Here is a 19931-nt window from a genome sequence, read left to right as displayed (position 1 = left end):
TTGGATTAAGGTCTTGGGAATGGGTGGGCCAGTCCATAGCATCAATGCCTTTGTCTTGCAGGAACTGCCGACACACTCCAGCCACATGAGGTCTAGCATTGTCTTGCATTAGGAGGAACCCAGGGCCAACCGCACCAGCACATGGTCTCACAAGGGGTCTGAGGATCTCATCTTGGTACCTAATGGCAGTCAGGCTACCTCTGGTGAGCACATGGAGGGCTGTGCAGCCCCCCAAAGAAATGCCACTCCACACCATTACTGACCCACTGCCAAACCGGTCATGCTGGAGGATGTTGCAAAGAGCAGAACTTTCTCCACGGCGTCTACAGACTGTCACGTCTGTCACATGTGCTCAGTGTGAACCTGCTTTCATCTGTGAAGAGCGCCGGGGCACCAAAGACGAATTTGCCAATCTTGGAGTTCTCTGGCAAATGCCAAATGTCCTGCACAGTGTTGGGCTGTATTCAAAACCCCCACCTGTTGACGTTGGGCCTTCATATCACCCTCATGGAGTCTGTTTCATTTGTGGCCCACTTGAGGTCATTTTGCAGGGCTCTGGCAGTGCTCCTCCTTGCACAAAGGCGGAGGTAGCAGTCCTTCTGCTGGGTTGTTGCTCTCCTACGGCCTCCTCCATGTCTCCTGATGTACTGGCCTGTCTCCTGGTAGCGCCTCCATGCTCTGGACACTATGCTGACAGACACAGCAAACCTTCTTGCCACAGCTCGCATTGATGTGCCATCCTGGATGAGCTGCACTACCTGAGCCATTTGTGTGGGCCACACACACTAATGAGCCTCATTTTGACTTGTTTTAAGGACATTACATCAAAGTTGGATCAGCCTGTAGTGTTTTTTTCCACTTTAATTTTGAGTGTGACTCCAAATCCAGACCTCCATGGGTTGATAAATTTGATTTCCATTGATAATTTTTGTGTGATTTTGTTGTCAGCACATTCAACTATGTAAAGAACAAAGTATTTAATAAGAATATTTCATTCATTCAGATCTAGGATGTCTTATTTTTGTGTTCCCTTTATTTTTTTGAGCTATGTATGTATGTATGTATATATCATAAGAGATCTGTGTTGCAGCATATATATATATATATATATATACAGTGGTGTGAAAAACTATTTGCCCCCTTCCTGATTTCTTATTCTTTTGCATGTTTGTCACACTTAAATGTTTCTGCTCATCAAAAACCGTTAACTATTAGTCAAAGATAACATAATTGAACACAAAATGCAGTTTTTAAATGAAGGTTTACGTTATTAAGGGAGAAAAAAAACTCCAAATCTACATGGCCCTGTGTGAAAAAGTGATTGCCCCCCTAACTTAACTGTGGTTTATCACACCTGAGTTCAATTTCTGTAGTCACCCCCAGGCCTGATTACTGCCACACCTGTTTCAATCAAGAAATCACTTAAATAGGAGCTACCTGACACAGAGAAGTAGACCAAAAGCACCTCAAAAGCTAGACATCATGCCAAGATCCAAAGAAATTCAGGAACAAATGAGAACAAAAGTAATTGAGATCTATCAGTCTGGTAAAGGGTATAAAGCCATTTCTAAAGCTTTGGGACTCCAGCGAACCACAGTGAGAGCCATTATCCACAAATGGCAAAAACATGGAACAGTGGTGAACCTTCCCAGGAGTGGCCGGCCGACCAAAATTACCCCAAGAGCGCAGAGACAACTCATCCGAGAGGCCACAAAAGACCCCAGGACAACATCTAAAGAACTGCAGGCCTCACTTGCCTCAATTAAGGTCAGTGTTCACGACTCCACCATAAGAAAGAGACTGGGTAAAAACGGCCTGCATGGCAGATTTCCAAGGCGCAAACCACTTTTAAGCAAAAAGAACATTATGGCTCGTCTCAATTTTGCTAAAAAACATCTCAATGATTGCCAAGACTTTTGGGAAAATACCTTGTGGACTGACGAGACAAAAGTTGAACTTTTTGGAAGGTGCGTGTCCCGTTACATCTGGCGTAAAAGTAACACAGCATTTCAGAAAAAGAACATCATACCAACAGTAAAATATGGTGGTGGTAGTGTGATGGTCTGGGGTTGTTTTGCTGCTTCAGGACCTGGAAGGCTTGCTGTGATAGATGGAACCATGAATTCTACTGTCTACCAAAAAATCCTGAAGGAGAATGTCCGGCCATCTGTTCGTCAACTTAAGCTGAAGCGATCTTGGGTGCTGCAGCAGGACAATGACCCAAAACACACCAGCAAATCCACCTCTGAATGGCTGAAGAAAAACAAAATGAAGACTTTGGAGTGGCCTAGTCAAAGTCCTGACCTGAATCCTATTGAGATGTTGTGGCATGACCTTAAAAAGGCGGTTCATGCTAGAAAACCCTCAAATAAAATTCCTCCAGAGCGCTGTAAAAGACTCGTTGCAAGTTATCGCAAATGCTTGATTGCAGTTATTGCTGCTAAGGGTGGCCCAACCACTAAATTTCTCCCTAAATAATAAAAAACCCTCAAAAAACTGCATTTTGTGTTTACTTGTGTTATCTTTGACTAATAGTTAAATGTGTTTGATGATCAGAAACATTTTGTGTGACAAACATGCAAAAGAATAAGTTTTTCACACCACTGTATATATATATATGTAGAAAATACCATGGTATTTCACATAAGATCAGCATATTTCTTCCCATGCTGTAATAATTTTTCCAGTATTCTTATTACAATTCACTAATTTTGTCATCTTGAATGATTTTTTTATGTAATTTTTTTTTGTATCTCCAAAACAGTTTATTGCAACAGAAACGAGATCGCAGGAAAAAAATTCGGTACAACTCTCGTCAACTATATCTTAGTGTTAAACAAGGAGAACTGCAGAAGGTTTTACTGATGCTCAGTGAGTGGCTATATGTCATAGTTTGTCGTGTTTTTTTCATATTCCATCTTCCTGAAATGGTGGTAATACATAACATTTTATGTATTACTCTGTTTCGCTGTTCAATTTACCCGCCACTTTATCATTTTTCGGTTTCTTCTTGTTGCTTCTTACTCTGGGCCTCGGCACTCTCTGGGGACTTGCATTTAGGACTGCTGCTATTGGACCCACCTCTTGAGAAAGTCTGTTTTTATCATGCTAGAAATATATGTATTTCCATCCCACTTAACCTACTTAAGAAACAAGAATGTAAGCTCATTTTTTGTGAATTGTTTATATGTACATGTTAATTGTTAACTGTCTTTTGTATCCCTCTATTCTGTAAAGCCCTGCCTAAATAGATGGCACTGTATAAATAATAATAACAACAATGTAGATATTGTTTGTTTTCCTGGTTTATACTGTTTAGTTTTACAGTCTTGTTCTGTTTTGGGGCACAGCCGTCCTAGTTGTACCCTGTCTCTAGGGTAATTTTTACTGCTTTTCTTAGAGGCTACTGTTGTTTTTTTCTTTTTGTGTTCCAACCTTGTGGAAGAAGGTGGTTCATACAAGTGTTTTAAGCCATGTAACCCACTGCCATAACCTGTGGTCCTGGGCATGTTAGTGCTTAATAAATCAAAAAGAGGGGTGTGCTTCCCTGGTGTAGTATATTTGAAACAGCAGTGCTTAAATCCCTTAGTCTTAACTTGCAGCTAGTCACCAGCAAGAGGCAAAGATGCTTTAAAAGCAATGTATTATGGTAAATGATTCAACCTTTTTCTTGTTTTATGAGTTTACTGCTCACTCTCTTTACCAAGGAGAACTAGAGTTTCCTTTTTATGCAGGGGCCACTCCATCCAGAAGTGCCTCTACTTTCAGCAATATCAATTTATTGCACTGGGCTCTGGAGGGAAGGAACAACATCCATGAGCCCCATGCAGTATTTTGACATCCACATCACAATAGCACCATGTCCCTCTCAGTGATTTGTAATCAATACATAACTCACAAATATATTTCAAAATAAGCATTTTTTACACTGTACCTTATTACTACCATATTCCTGCCATGTCACTGATTTGGTACACTTTCTGCCTTTTTCGACCAATGCAGTTATTACATATTCCTCACTGACAAGCGTTTGCCCTTGTGCTTTCCCACAGTGGATAATCAGGACTCTAACTTTTTGAATGACCAGCAACTGAAGAGAAGTCCACTCCACGCAGCTGCTCAGAGGGGCAGTTTGGAGCTGTGCCACATCTTAGTGCAGGCAATGTCTCAATTCTGCTTATTTTATTTACTTTATTTGCTTAAATACTATTTCTGATGTATGATTTGTGCTCTTGCAGGCTGGTGCCAGTATTAATTCAACTGATAAAGTCCTCCGTACTCCTCTTCTGGAGGCTGTTGTAAACAACCACATTGACATTGCCAAATACTTGGTGCAGTGTGGTGCATGTGTATATCACAAGGTAACACTTCTTTTAAATAAATGCCTTCATTTTTTTTTTTGCGTGCAGTGCTATCACTTATCAGTGTTCATGTTAACTAATACAGTTTGTATAGCTTTGCCCTCACTGCATTTGATGTGTTACACATTAATAAACTGAATCTGTATGGTTTAATGTTTGACACTTGAGCCTGTTTATTATTGTGCAATTTTCCACTTGACAAACCTGAAACATTAATGAAAACACATTCTTTTTGTATAATTTAGAATTGTATAATTTCTATTTTTTTGCAGATTTAGAGCCCACTTTCAGTTCAGTGGATTTCAGATAGTACACCAGAAATAAAGACTTTTTTTCTGTTGATTTTTAAAAAATTTTTAATTTTAAAAAAATTTTTTAAAACATTTTAAGGTTTAATTTTCACCTTCTCATGTCTTCCTGGAAGGGGGGGTCACTGACTCTGTAACTGTTCTAATTTGATACATTTCTAATCCTTGGCCCTGATGAGCATAATCCCTGTGGGCGAGGGCGGACAAAGCGTTAATCCGTTTCCCTCAGCCCTGCGCTTTTCTGTCTGGCTGAGAGAAGCGAATCCGCTTCTGTACGCCGCTTTGTGTGCATCCATTAAAAGTTTTGCCAACAGCCAGAGCGTATGTACACTGAGCGGTATGGATCGTCGGTCTGCCTCAAAAACGTTCGCTTTGTTGTTTTCCAGGCACAAAAGCGCAGGGCTGAGAGAAGCAGATTAACGCTTTGTGTGCCCTTGCCCTTAGTCTCATTAAAGGCAGCTGTCATAATTGACACAAAAGTAGCTAACATCCCACAGATGCTGTACCAATGAATGTAGCAAATTGTAACCATTCAGAGGCTGTATCTGGATTACTAAACTGCAAGACTGAAACACCAGATGGAGGAACATAAATTTTTAAATTAAATTTTAGAAAAACAGTAAAAATGAAACAATACAAAGGAAATTCATAAAATATTTCTGAAACCATCTGGTCTGACTCTTTGTGACTTTGTTAAGGCACTAATTTTTTTAATGCACAAAAGTGAATATTAAGTAGTAGGCTTCTGTCTAAAGGGATGTAGATAGCTAAATCACAATATAGCTTTAATTCAATACAGTAGTTCAAATATTAGCCTTCATTATTGCATCCTATATAAAATATCTATTTTTTTAATTTTAGGAGGAGGATGGTTCTACATGCCTTCACCATGCAGCAAAAAGTGGAAACCTTGAGTTACTTTGTTTCCTTCTATCTACAGGGCAAGTCAATGTTAATGCCCAGGTAAGAGTAAACACAGATGCAGAGTTATTATGCAGTCCTAGAAAATTACCCAATCCAAATACAAAACAGTACTTAAAGCTAAAGAAATTACATAAATACCAATATGGCATAGTATTTTGTACTATATAATAGCACCCTTTGATGCAAAAATAGTTAAAATGAAAATAGGTGTAGTTCCATTTTAAACGTCCTAGTATTTATGGGAAGGGGATCCAGAAATGGTGTATAAACAAAAACGTACACACCAATCTTTAACCAATCATGGATCCTCTTCCCTATTATTCTTCTGTTTCATATTTTTAATTTTAGTTTTGTAACTAGAAAATTAGGCTGCTTTTAATAATGTTCTTGCATAGGATAACGGTGGATGGACACCCATCATTTGGGCAGCTGAACACAAGCACATTGATGTGATCCGTACGCTTCTGACAAGGGGAGCAGATGTCACACTGCAAGACAATGTGAGGGGCTCTCATCTTTGCTTATTTCTTTGAAATCAGCGACCTTAACCCTACTCTTTAGTTTTTTTTCTCCATATTTATATAATAAACCCTTTTGATTGCACATTTCTGTTTGTACTATAACTAAATATTGCTTTATTCACTCTGTCTCTGTATGTTTTTAGTTTTTACATCATGATTTTAGATCATTACCCTCTCAAATAGGAAAAGAATATCTGTCTGCATTGGGCATCCTTTACCGGCAGTGCTGAAATTGCTGAGGTCCTTCTCAATGCGCAGTGTGACCTTCATGCTGTAAACTTCCACGGCGATACCCCTCTGCATATTGCATCACGTGAGGGTTTCATCCAATGTGTCAAGTGAGCGCTTTTCTGTCTTGTTTGAGGAAGGGAATAAAAATGACCCTTTAAAGCTTGTGTTGCCAACTTTACTTTTACAGACGCACCTTACATTAACTACAATGCTTTTAGTATGTATTTTGATAATTGTGTTCTTACAATACTGTAGAGTCATTTACAGGGGAATAAAGAAAAGGTTTAAGAGATATGTTGTAAAAGAACAGTAACACCAAAAAATGAAAGTGTATAAAAGTAATTACAATATAATGTACTGTTGCCCTGCATTGCTACAACTGATGTGTTTGCCTTAGAAACCTTGCCTTTTTTAAATACTCTTTTCTCTTACATATTTTTTAACACAATAGTACAATAGTATGTGGATTTCAATACATAAGACAAGCATTCTTTCATAATCCTTCTCCTTAAATTTATCTCCAGCTTGTTTTTGTCACGAGGGGCTGACACAGAAATCCGGAATAATGAAGGAGATACACCATGTGACCTGACCCTGGAACACACAGATGTGTGGTATGCCTTACAGCTAAACCGCAAGATACGCCAGGGAATCAACAACAGAGCCGTGAGGACAGAGAGAATTATCAGTAGGTAAGAATGGCACAAAAGTTATTTCAGTTTTGTCATAGTGAGAAAATATAAAATGGGTTATAGGGTTAAATTTCCATGTGCGCCCTTATCCTTTTGTAAGGAAGTTCAGCAGTAATGCATAATTATTACATCATATATTTCTTTACATTCTCTAATGGATCTTATGTTGTTATATATATATATAATTTTATATTTTTCACCCCAGGGATATTGCTCATGGATATGAACGGGTCCCAATCCCTTGTGTAAATGGAGTGGACGAGGAGCTTTGTCCAGATGACTATAAGTATGTGTCTGAAAACTGTGAGACTTCCGCAATGAGTATTGATCGTAACATCACTCACCTTCAGGTACAGGGTGTTCTGTTTTCTGCTATGTGCTTAATTTATTGCACCAAACTTAGTTTGTTTTTGTCGATGCAGAATTGCAGCTGTGTAGATGATTGCTCCTCTAGCAACTGCCTCTGTGGACAGCTCAGTATTCGTTGCTGGTATGATAAGGTGAGCTTACATTGTTGTATTATGTGTAGTCTATGTATAGAATATCCAGCAATAGGCCAAGAATGATGCTTTCCTTCTCCTTCTCAGGATGGGCGTCTGCTTCAGGAGTTTAACAAAATCGAACCACCTCTCATATTTGAATGTAACCAGGCCTGTTCTTGTTGGCAGACTTGCAAAAACAGAGTGGTGCAAAGTGGTATAAAGTAAGTGTTATTCAGTGTAAAGATGACCCACAGATCTATTTAACAGGCCATGGTAACATCTACATATTTCTGCCGTAATCTCCAGGTGCTTTACTCCAGTATGTATATTTTTTGTTTCTATAGACTATACTTTCTTATGGGAAAAAATCTATATTTAATGGTCTTAATTTCTAAATACAAATTGTCCTATTTTAGGGAAGTTGCACTCTAAATAATTTTAGCCAACAGGCCAAACAGGCAGTGTGTGTATGTGTGGCCATACATAATAAGGAAACCTCATGCATGCACAAAAAAGTGACTAACTGCTCATATTAATATTTTAAGCCAAAGTTTCATTGCTATAAACAGTATTATATTTTATTTTTAAGTATGAACTAGTAATATTCTAATGATAGTGTATCCTTTTAATATAAACTGTTAAACCTTAGTTCTTGTTTGTCTTATACCACAAGTTTAAGTCAGTGAGGGAGAATTATAGACCATAATTTCTGTGACAGAGGAGATTTGGAGACTGAACACAAGCTTAGCAATTTTTTCATAGACTTAATAAAGCCTGTTTTAAAGGGGACCTGTCACCCTAAGAAATAACTCTAAATTATTTTCTATATTCTTAGTTAAGCAAAATAAACTTTACTTACTCTATATAAATAATATAAATCCAAACCTTGTATCATGCCAAAATCTTGTTTATGTACCAGAATGGTAGGACCAGATGCCCATGCCCAAGCACTGGCTACATCATTAGATGATGAGGAGCGAGGGGGAAAGTGAGATGTGCAGTGACATCTAGGTAGTGCTGAGCGGAAAGCTGAAGTTATTGTCTGCCCCACCTCTATGCCTAAGCAAGCAATATCTGATTGGTAGCTGGGATTTTGAAATGCTTTTATAATGGGCTTGAATGTGTTAATATAAAAATGAATTTGGGTTTCATGTTTAATTTGAAAAGTACTTTTATTATACAGCTTTTTATGTCTGGGTGACAGGTCCTCTTTAATTTGTTCCTATTTATTCCTTACCCAACAATATTAGGGTACGTCTGCAGCTATATCGCACGGCCAAGATGGGCTGGGGTGTGAGAGCCCTGCAGGCAATTCCTCAGGGAACCTTCATCTGCGAGTAAGTCTACTTTTAATTTATGCCTAGTCATCATACATAACATTATTTTTTAAAAGTGTGTACTTGGATTTCTTTTAGCAGCCCTAAATAATTATTCAGATCTGATCTTTATACCATTCTTCATTATATATAGCCTAAATTTAAAGCCCCAACATATCCTATTGGGGGTGAAATGGGCCAAGGATTTTGGTGTATCTGAGGTTCTTTGGAAGGAGACCAAGTCTCTGCATGCAATTTCTTTAAATCCTAGCAGCAAAGACTCCTTTTTGAAACTGTTCTTTACTTTGTTGGGTGCTCAGCAGGACTTCATAGAGGCACAGCTAAGACAAAATCAAGCAACAGCTGCATTTCCATTATTATTTGGGGGATAGTGTTGCTCAAAATAGTATTAGGAGCAATGGCATACTACATCTAGAAAAGAGAATATTCAAATTATGCTTGCTAAAAACAAACTTACCCATGCAAGATAAAACAGTGAATAAGAAAATAATATAAAAGGCTTTTACTTAGCATCAGACTTCAACACATTCTAAACACTGACTTCATATGGATGAAACTGACCTTTCCAGATGCTTTGTAAATTTTTTTTTTTAATCAAATTCAGGTATGTTGGGGAACTGATCTCCGATGCTGAAGCTGATGTTCGAGAAGATGATTCTTACTTGTTTGATTTGGACAACAAGGTAAAAAACATTTTCTGTAGGTACACAGATCTAGAGCAAAGATTTGTCTTTAGGAATATGCACGTAGTAAGCTATAGATCAGTTTGCTCTCCATTTTCTTCTAGTCTGCTTTTTTAAGAGAATGTATGAACTTCCATGTATCACCAGTCTTTATTTAATCTCAGCTAGACCTGCTAACTGTTTTGTTTAAGATGGCTAGAACAAAACAAATGAGAAATGTTAATGGACTAAGGAGAGAGTGAAAATAGCAAGCTTTATAAAACTGATCATCCCCCATATAAAATCAGACCTAAATGCACCAAGAGATGCTTGGTAGGCTTTTTTCCATCTGTTTTTGTTTTATCATTGATTTTTAAGAGGTTAGAAAGTGGTTCAGAAATTGTATGTGGGTCTGTTTCTTGGATCAAATAAATTACACAATTTACATAATTATTGAGGTCACCAGGCACTCTAGTTTCCGGTTTAGTACAATTAATACTATTAAGATTCTTAAACTACTTACTAGAGGCAGATACATTCATTGTAATACAGCTTGCTCACCTTAGGCAATTTTCTGTGGTGCAAAGTCTCCTAGGCGTATGGCAGTGCCCCAACAATGTATAGAACAAAACAGAAATAGACTCTGCACTCAAGCAAAATTTCAGCTGTGGAGCTTACCCCATTTATTATGCCAATGTACCACAAAAATTCAACGTTTCCTTAGTCAGTAGAGTGCTCCCCTGAAACATTGATTTTTTTTGTGATACATTGGCATAATAAATGGGGGAAGCTCCCCAGCTGAAATTTTGCTTGAGTGCAGTCTCTATTTCTGTTTTGTTCTATACATTGTTGGGGCGCTGCCATACGCCTAGGAGACTTTGCACCAAAGAAAATTGCCTAAGGTGAGTGCAGCTATGATTTTTTTTTTTGTTTGCTACAGTTGTTTAAGATGGCCCCAGTGTATAGGTCAGTTAATTCATTTATTTGTGAGCAAGCTGTATTACAATGAATGTATCTGCCTCTAGTAAGTAGTTTAAGAATCTTAATAGTGTTAATTGTACTAAACCGGAAACTAGAGTGCCTGGTGACCTCAATAATTAAGAAAATTGTGTAATTTATTTGATCCAAGAAACAGACCCACATACAATTTCTGAACCACTTTCTGACCTCTTAAAAATCAATGATAAAACAAAAACAGATGGAAAAAAGCCTACCAAGCATCTCTTGGTGCATTTAGGTCTGATTTTATAGGGGGATGATCAGTTTTATAAAGCTTGCTATTGTCACTTTCTCCTTAGTCTGTTCACATTTCTCACACTCTCCATCTTTTTAGTTCATTGTAAATTCTGTCTCTCTGCCAGGATGGAGAAGTGTACTGCATTGATGCCCGATATTATGGAAATGTCAGTCGTTTTATTAATCACCTTTGTGAGCCAAACCTGATCCCAGTGCGGGTCTTCATGTCTCATCAAGATCTGCGCTTCCCTCGAATAGCCTTCTTCAGTGGGAGGGATATCCGTGCAGGAGAAGAACTGGGGTAAGAATTCCATTTTACAAGAAGTGAGTTTTATAGAAATGGAATAAAAGTTGAAATTTTTACCATTTTTGTTTGGGTTTGTGCAGTTACCTGTCGTGTGGCAGCTCCCACCTATTCATTCATGCTCAGTGAGCAATGCCCTCAAGTTATACTACACTGGCACAGTTGAATCTAATGCATGTATTTCGTTTTTAAAGAGCATTCATGGTTTACTTGGAAAAAAACCTTGCATGCAAAGGAGAAGGGAAGTGGCAGAAGTGACACTTTTTCAGTTTTTATTTTAAAAGCCTTAGTGATGTGCAAATAAGACGAAGGAATAGTCAAGTCATATAAAAAAAAAAAAGGAATACTGGCACTATTTTAGGACCCCTGGTATGTTATCAGTAAGACCTGATACTTCTTGAGATGACCATTTTTTCCTGATATTTGATGTTACAGTGGTCAAATTTTTATTTGATTTCAGTTGTGTGCCCATATGCCTTTAAGGTCACTTGGGCAGAAATGATGGTGTGTAAGAATAGCAAAATGGCTGAAGGATAAAAATACTTTTAGAAACCAATTTCAACTCCTGTTTCTCTTACTTGCTTATTCTCTGTAGCTTCGACTATGGTGACCGTTTCTGGGACATTAAGAGTAAGTACTTCACTTGTCAGTGTGGATCAGAAAGATGTAAGCACTCTGCCGAAGCCATTGCCCTGGAGCAGAGCCGCCTTGCCAGACTTGAGGTTCCGGACGCAATGTCTGTGTCAGCATCTACACCACAAACTGTGTGACGTGCTTCCTTCTGCTGGACTCCCCTTTCAATAAATGTATTAGTTGCTCATGTATTTGACTGTCCAGAGCACCTCCTTGTAGTCCCCATGCACACTGCCTGTATTGTCACTCCATTACACCATGACAGTGAAGATCCTTTTGGAGTGTCACTCAACCTTTCGACATTCTGATCATTCTCTTGTAAATTACCCTGCCTTGTAAGTGAAAATAAAGACCTTTGCTTTTTTTTTTATACACAGTTGGCCTCAGTGGTTCTGTGTGTCTATTTATTTTCTCATATCTCTCAAATATTTTATATTTGGGTATGTACAAAAGCATTTATAGCAAGTCAGTGTAGAGACTGCTTTGTTGTAACTCTCCCCCCTGATATTCATTAGGAATAAAGAATATATTTTCCCAGAACAGTTTTATACTGATTGTGGTTATTTCTACATGACTGCCATAATCCAATCTGATACTTTTATTTTTTTTAATTACTTACATATCTTCCTCTGGTTGACTTGTTTTGCTTGTAAAGATTTCGGGACTTTGGTCCCTTGTTATTTTGTAATATTTATTGGGTTTTTTTTCCACCTTACTGACTTTAGTATAATAAAATGTTAGACTTATTAGTGTGTAAAACCTTTCATTAATACAAGTCAGTTACTATGGTTCCCTAGTTTTACAACAATAATGCCATGTTATTACTTTATTTTTTTATGTAAGTTTTTTTTGTTGTATTAGAAGTTCATATTTTATATATTTGTGTATTTATAATGTGCATAGTTTCTGCCTCTCCCAGAGCGGCTATGTCTTCCATTTTATAACTGAATTAGAACAGACTTGCTTGGGCAGCAATGGTATATATGTTGACACTGCCAGATAAAGCAACTAGTGTATATGGTGTATTCCCTGGGCTTATATATTCATATGCCTTTCAGTCAAGGACAGTTAGGCAGGTTATAAAGGTTGACCTTGATGGACATGTCTTTTTTTTTTTTTTCCAACTTATGTTACGATGAATGTATATAAATAGCCACTAAAGGCACATACAGTATAGAAAACAAATGAGAGATCTGATTATCAATTCTAGAGGTAGCAGCCAGTGACCTGAGGCAATAAAATAAGTATGTTAATTAAAGCTTAGCTTTGTGTTCCATAGGGTGTCTATACCCCAACCATCTATACTGTAGTGGGGTTGGAGCTTTATTTAGAAAGGTCAGCAAATGCGTTTCCCAGTCCTAGCTTCCTCATTAAAGGGAAATAATGTTTAAATCTTTTATTAAGCATATGGAGGGTTTCTTTCTAGACTCTCCACTCAAATAAAAAACTTATGAAAAAGATTTTGACGACTTGGCCATACTACAGATGTAGGTCCATCAAGATTAACCTTTTATGTCTATATAAAACCTGCCTAACTGCTAGATAATCCAGAGCAAAGCAAAAAAAACCCTTCTGAGGCCAAGAAATCCTTCTTGACTTAAAGATAGCAATCGGACCAGTCCCAGGATCAGCTTGTACTAAAGTTAATCTCAGTAACCCTGTTTTCTCACTAAAAAGCCACCTGACCTCCTCTTGAGGCTATCTAATGTATCTGCCAGTACAACCAAACCAGGGAGAAAATTTCACAGTTCTTATTGTAAAAACCCTTTTTCAAGTACGGTTTGTCCTGGCTCGCAGTCAGCATTCCAGTTTCTCCCAAAGGTGTGACAATGGACAGTACCTTATCAAACAGAAAAGGGCCCTCCCCTAAAGTTTTGGAAGCATACAATTCTCTACCTTGGCTTTGTGTGCTGCAGCATAAAACGGCTCTGCCCAATAATAGTTTTTTCACTGTGAAAGAAAATGTAATTCTAACCTACTTTCTAATATACATACAGTGCAGGTCCTGGTGCAACCAATTACCTTCAAAAGTCACATAATTAGTGAAATGAAGTCCACCTGTGTGCAATCTAAGTGTCACATGAGCTGTCAGTATAAACACACCCTTTGTAAAAGGCCTCAACACCACTAAGCAAGAGCCATCACACCATGAAGACCAAGGAGCTCTCCAAAGAAGTCAGGGACAAAGTTGTTGAGAAGTACAAGTCAGGGTTGGCTTATAAAAAAAAAAAAAAATCCTAATCTTTGAGGTTCCCTTAGGGCAGAACATAGTACCGCAGCAAACCTGCCAAGAGAGGGCTGCCCACCAAAACTCACAGATGAAGCAAGGAGGGCATTAAGCAGAGAGGCAGCATAGAGAGCAAAGGCTACCCTGAAGGAGTTTCAGAGTTCCACAGCAGAGACTGGAGTATCTGTCCATAAGCCATACACTCCATAGAGCTAGGCTTTACGGAAGAGTGGCCAGAAAATAAAGAATAAAGATGGCACATTTAATTTTGCCAAAAGGCACTCCCCAAATGTATGGAGGAAGGTGCTCTGGTCAGATGAGACTAAAATTTAACTTTTTGGCCACCAAGGAAGATGCTATGTCTGGCGCAAACCCAACACATCCCCAAGAACACCATTGCCACAGTGAAACGTGGTGGCAGTATCATGCTGTGGGGTTGTCTTTCAGCAGCAGGGACTGGGAAACTATGGATGGTGCTAAATACATGGATATTCTTGAGCCAAACCTGTGTCAGTCTGCCTGTGATTTGAGACTGGGATGGAGGTTAACCTTCTAGCAGGACAATGACCCGAAGCATACCGCTAAAGCAACACAGATTCTCAATTGGATTGAGGTCTGGATTTTGACCAAGCTATTCCAGCACATTTAAATGTTTCCCCTTAAACCACTCAGGTTTAAGGGGAAACATTTAAATGTGCTGGAATAGCTTGGTCAAAATCCAGACCTCAATCCAATTGAGAATCTGTGGTCAAACTTGAAAACTGCTGTTCACAAGGGAAAACCATCCAATATGAAGGAGCGGGAGCAGTTTTGCCTTGAGGAATGGCCAAAAATCCCAGTGGCAAGCTCATAGAGACTGATCCAAAGCGACTTGCAGCTGTAATTGCCGCAAAAGGTGGCTCTACAAAGTACTGACTTTAGGACGGAGGTGAACAGTTATGCACTCTGAAGTTTTTTTTCAGATTGTGAGGCAATAAAACAAGAAAAATGCCAAGGTGGGGGTGAATACTTGAGCAAAGCACAGTATATGTTTTAATGCTTTTAGGGCTCTGGTACACGGGGAGATTAGTCACCCGCGACAAATCTCCCTGTTCGCGGGCGACTAATCTCCCCGAATTGCCATCCCACCGGCGAAAATGTAAGTCGCTGGTGGGATGGCACACGCTGCGCAGGTGATTTCGGCAAATCGCCAAAGTTGCCTCGCGAGGCATTTTCGGCGATTTGCCGAAATCACGCCGCCGCGTGTGCCATCCCACCGGCGACTTACATTTTCGCTGGTGGGATGGCAATTCGAGGAGATTAGTCGCCAGCGAACAGGGAGATTTGTCGCGGGCGACTAATCTCCCCGTGTGCCAGAGCCCTTAAAGTAACTTGTAAAAGTAATTGCTATTAAAAGCAGTATCTATGACATTCTCTGCACTTCTGGCTCCTAAAACAATGTTCCTACATTGTTTCAGATGATTAAAAGACCTGGAGATTAAAATTTCACACTTAACAGTTTGTGTAGCAGGGCTGCAGCCACATTGAAAATCACTGAGCTCTTCAGTATGACACATTCTACTGCAAATGTTTGCCCAAGGTGATTAAATGACTGTATGCTTGAAATTTGTAACCTGTTATTAATAGGTGCAGCTTAAATAGCTGAACTCAGTAAGTAGAAGGGGTATCCAAATATTTTTCTACATAGGTACACTGGACAGACTGTGTAGGGGTAGAGATGTATAGGAGATGATGGGGTAAAGCTTCTTTTGTATGAAGAAGCTAATTGGATCTAAATACTTGAAAATGTGGCCTCCTATAGCAAAAATAAGGTTTGCATGTGGTTTTTAGATAAGGTTTATAATGTCACGTTTTTATTGTGCAAATTGCCTACTTGAACAGCTTGGGAGAAAGTGTTTTGCAGATAATGGTCAGCGGACTTTTAGGGCAGTGACTCACGGGGAGATTAGTCGTGCCACGACAAATCTCCATTGTAACGGGCGACTAATCTCCCCGCAATGCCATCATACCGGCTAGAATGTAAATCGCTGGTGGGATGGCATACGCGTCGCTGCAATCTCCCGCAGTTGCCCAAAGTTTCCTCTGAAGACAACTTCGGGCGACTGCGGGAGATTGCAGCGGTGCGTATGCCATCCCACCAGCGATTTACATTCTAGCCGGTGTGATGGCATTGCAGGGAGATTAGTCGGCTGTGACAACTGAGATTTGTTGCGGCGCAACTAATCTCCCCTTGTGTCACTGCCCTTAACTGGATGTATTTAATGTTTTCATTATTATGTTTCTTTTCAGAGCCTTAGTCAGGACTACTTTCAGTAGCAAGTTTTCTGCTTAATTTTGCAACCTGTTATCTTAAGATTTTTGTTGAATTTGCAACCCCACCTCAACTTGTTTTTAAGAGTTTCAATGCTATTTATGCTGACCAAATCATAGCCAGGAATATTCTTTTCATTCAGTTTGTTCAGTTCTTGTGCCATTGCCTTGGTAGTGACCGGGAAGGAACCTTCTGTGCTGATAGCAAAATGAATTAAGGCAAGTAATTTTTGAGCCCACATTACATACAGATCTCTACAGATGACCCTGAATTGACTGGGATAAAATAGTGGAACGGGAGATATTGGCTTTGGTCCAGCAATCCGCTAGAATTCAAATCAGATTAGCACTGAAAGGAAAACCAGGGCCCATTACATCTTACCCTACTCGGCAAAACAGGGATGTTTTTAAAGACAATCCTGGGTCCAGAGATGGCAGAGATGACTGCAGACACATTTCCAAAGAGAAATATTGATATTGATATCATCTTTCTGCTGGAGCAATTTTATATAGATATTGCTGAGATATTTAACTATAAACATTAGTTCCAATTTAGTAAGGGGTAAATTTTGCTTTTAAAAAATTGTAAAATGAACTCTCTCTTTTCTACATTAATTGATATGCCAATACATCCAAAGTCCTTGTTTAGGTAACAGCATGTTCTTTGTGCAAGCACATATGCACCACTGTTCCTCATGTGCACACACACATGCCTGCAGTATCTGCCGAAGGAGTTACATGCCATAATATTTGTGTTCTACTTAAAGTGCTATGTTTCACAAACAATGTCTATGTTTAAACAAACATGAATAATCTTTCTACAAGCATCACCTCATCACCTCTCTGAGAAATAAAAGCAGTACTGTCACTGGGAAAAAGAGTCAAATAAATTGTCGTTGTAGTTAGGCATAGTTTTTGCCTAATATTTTAACCAGGAAATCTGTTTTGGGTTTTTTTTGCCATTTCTTGGCCTTAACAGGGAAGTCAAGGATAATTCATATTTGGGCCTTGAAATGTAGATATTTATATTGCTAGTGCACAGAAAATCTCCCTACATAATGAACTCCTGTTTACAAAACAGTCATAACAAAGAATAAAAGAAGGGGAAGGTATACCAGTAACGCCCGGCAGACGCCCTATACAGATAACAGTTGAAAATTATAATATGCCCATTTTACTGGTGTCATGGAAACAAACAAAATATTACTAAGCATGCAAAACAGCATATTTTACTAGTACTAATTTACCAAACATATGCAAAAAGAGCCTGCCTAGTGTTTTAAATTCAATGTCTCAGTACATTTAAGAAGTGTGACATGCTGTCTGCCTGTACACGCAATGTTTGGGGGATTTAGCTATGGTAGGCAAGTATGCAGAGGATCAGGAGCACAAGAAACAGGGACACCACGGGGACATCACGTTTTTCAACATAACAGTTCACAGATCATCAGCAACATGATGATATGTCCCTTATTCAGGGATCTCACTTTCCAGGGAAGCTCTCACACACTGGAACCTTTTCCTGGGCTTCTCACCATCCCGAATGGCTTTCACATATCCATGGTGACTCTCACACTCGTGAACACTCTGGGCTACTCACTCAGCGCTGTTGTCTCTCCCCTCCTGGGATACCAGCTCACCAGCTTCTGGCACACTTAGGCTTCTCACCAAGCCTCAATGTTCCGGCACTCGAACATGTGGTCATGGCTCCCTCTGCTCCTTGCAATGGCAGGCAGCACCCCAGCCTATTTGGGAGTTCCTCACACAGACAGACAGCCTTCCTGCCCTGTGTCCTGCTCTAAGAAACCTTACTCTGTGACTTCAAAACTTCTCTGGGTGACTCCTCATTTGGTTACGGCTCCCTCTGCTCCTTGCAGTGGCAGATGGCACCCCAGCTACTCTGGGAGTTCCTAACACAGGCAGGCAGCCTTCCTGCTCTGTGCCCTGCTCTGAGTGAACCCCTCTCAACACCAACCTTACTCACCACCCAACTCAATACCCTTTTATCTGCTGCTCACCTGCAGCCTAATCAGGCAGCTACTTACAGCTGGCCAAATCAAAATACTAAACTGGAGTACGGAATGGAGGACCTAAGCTACTCACCCTCCATTTACTCATGGACCAACTTATCCGGCTTTTCCTCCCATGATTAACAGCATTAGCTGCTGCACAACAAGGCATTTTACCTAGTGCTAATGTTATCCCACCTTTAACAATGGTGGAAAATACACCAAACAGTGTTCTTACTGCTTGCATCTGTCACAGAAGTTTAAGGTGAAGAATCAACAAAATGGTTTAAAATTTACCAACTGTTTTCTTTCCATGGCCATCCTTTTGGACAGCATGAATGATTGGGTTAATTGACTTTGTAAACTATGGTTGTGGAATTTAAAAAAATAAAAAAGGGAAGGGCCTCTGTACTTGCTAGATAGACTAGAGATTGCAGAGAATGGCAGTGAAGGTCTTCTATTTGGTCTCATGGAGCCTGGCCTACCTCACCCTAAAACAGACAGCTGACAGACATAACTTCAGTACTGCAACGTAGTCTCCTAATCTCCTAAAGTTTCTTTTACATAAAAATAGAGCAGAATACTATACAGGTATAGGACCCATTATCCAGAATGCTCGGGTCCAAGGGTATTCTGGATAAGGGGTCTTTCTGTAATTTGGATCTCAATACCTTAAGTCTACTAAAAAATCAATAAAACAAATTAAACCCAATAGGATTGTTTTGCATCCAATAAGGATTATTTATATATTAGTTGGGATCGATTACAACGTACTGTTTTATTTCTACATAGAAAAGGAAATCAGTTTTAAAATTCTGAATTACTTGATTAAATTGGAGTCTATGGGAGATGGGCTTTCCGTAATTCGGAGCTTTCTGGATAAAGGGGTCCGATACCTGCATATGCCTGCACTGACCCTAAGCCTGACCTTTGTTTTCTGCTGTACAGGTCAACACTACTGCCTGTGGGGCTCTTCTGCCTTGCCCTAGGTGTCAGCTTGATAGTGCATGGTCACTTGTCCATTTGTCACCAAAGCAATACACCATGAAGGAATGCAGGAAATGCATAGAAGTCACATATAAGGAATTCCACCTGTGTTACTGGAGACAGCATTGGGGGCTAGTCTCAATGCCCTATGTCATTTTTGACAGATTTATATCACTTTTTACCTTGACCCCCACAATTTTCCCTCCTTTCATTGCTCAAATTCACTTAGAGTTATGGTAATAATTAATACAGACACTGCTCTCAGCAGCCCACAGCCACTGGCATGAATAGCAAGGGCAGAAGGCCTCTTCAGCCTGTGAATATAATCTGAATGTGCTCTGGTGTATGCTTAAAGTTATACTGACACTAAAAACTACTGTTCAAAATATGAATGTGTGTTAAAAGTTAGCTATAGGTCATGTTGATCATTTTTCACTGATAGGTTTGCTTTTGTACATAATTCTAATTTGAAGTTCCTAAACCTGACTGTTTTGCCAACCTGACTGTCCCTTCTCAACCTGTCAGTTATAGCTTCTGCACAAATATGGCAGTCCCCTCAGAGAGGAACATGGGGGATCAAATAGGTTAAGTAAAAGCTTCAGGCATTTCATTTTATGGCAAAATTATTTAAAATTTTAAAAAACAGTGAATCATATGGCACAAATTACATAGAAATCACAGATTAGAACTGATAACATCACTAGCAC

General features: G+C 39.3%; 1 protein-coding gene across 7 annotated transcripts in view; it reads left to right on the top strand.

Annotated features, from left to right (window-relative positions):
- The window catches only part of ehmt2 (euchromatic histone-lysine N-methyltransferase 2), a 32077-nt gene extending 19846 nt beyond the window's left edge, over window positions 1–12231 (top strand). For all 7 annotated transcript variants that reach the window (XM_018096667.2, XM_004917130.4, XM_004917132.4 and 4 more), the window contains 14 exons: window positions 2765–2871; window positions 4053–4159; window positions 4239–4361; window positions 5531–5632; window positions 5989–6093; window positions 6298–6452; window positions 6870–7037; window positions 7243–7387; window positions 7460–7537; window positions 7625–7740; window positions 8770–8856; window positions 9461–9539; window positions 10880–11055; window positions 11654–12231. In XM_018096667.2, the coding sequence (XP_017952156.1) occupies window positions 2765–2871; window positions 4053–4159; window positions 4239–4361; window positions 5531–5632; window positions 5989–6093; window positions 6298–6452; window positions 6870–7037; window positions 7243–7387; window positions 7460–7537; window positions 7625–7740; window positions 8770–8856; window positions 9461–9539; window positions 10880–11055; window positions 11654–11828 (1723 nt within the window). In that variant the 3' untranslated portion in view covers window positions 11829–12231. The remainder of the gene's footprint in view (window positions 1–2764; window positions 2872–4052; window positions 4160–4238; window positions 4362–5530; window positions 5633–5988; window positions 6094–6297; window positions 6453–6869; window positions 7038–7242; window positions 7388–7459; window positions 7538–7624; window positions 7741–8769; window positions 8857–9460; window positions 9540–10879; window positions 11056–11653) is intronic.
- The last annotated feature ends 7700 nt before the right edge of the window (window positions 12232–19931 follow it).

The sequence above is a fragment of the Xenopus tropicalis genome, chromosome 8 (assembly GCF_000004195.4).
Source record: "Xenopus tropicalis strain Nigerian chromosome 8, UCB_Xtro_10.0, whole genome shotgun sequence".
NCBI lineage: Eukaryota > Metazoa > Chordata > Amphibia > Anura > Pipidae > Xenopus > Xenopus tropicalis.
This window is presented reverse-complemented; position numbering and strand designations above follow the sequence as displayed.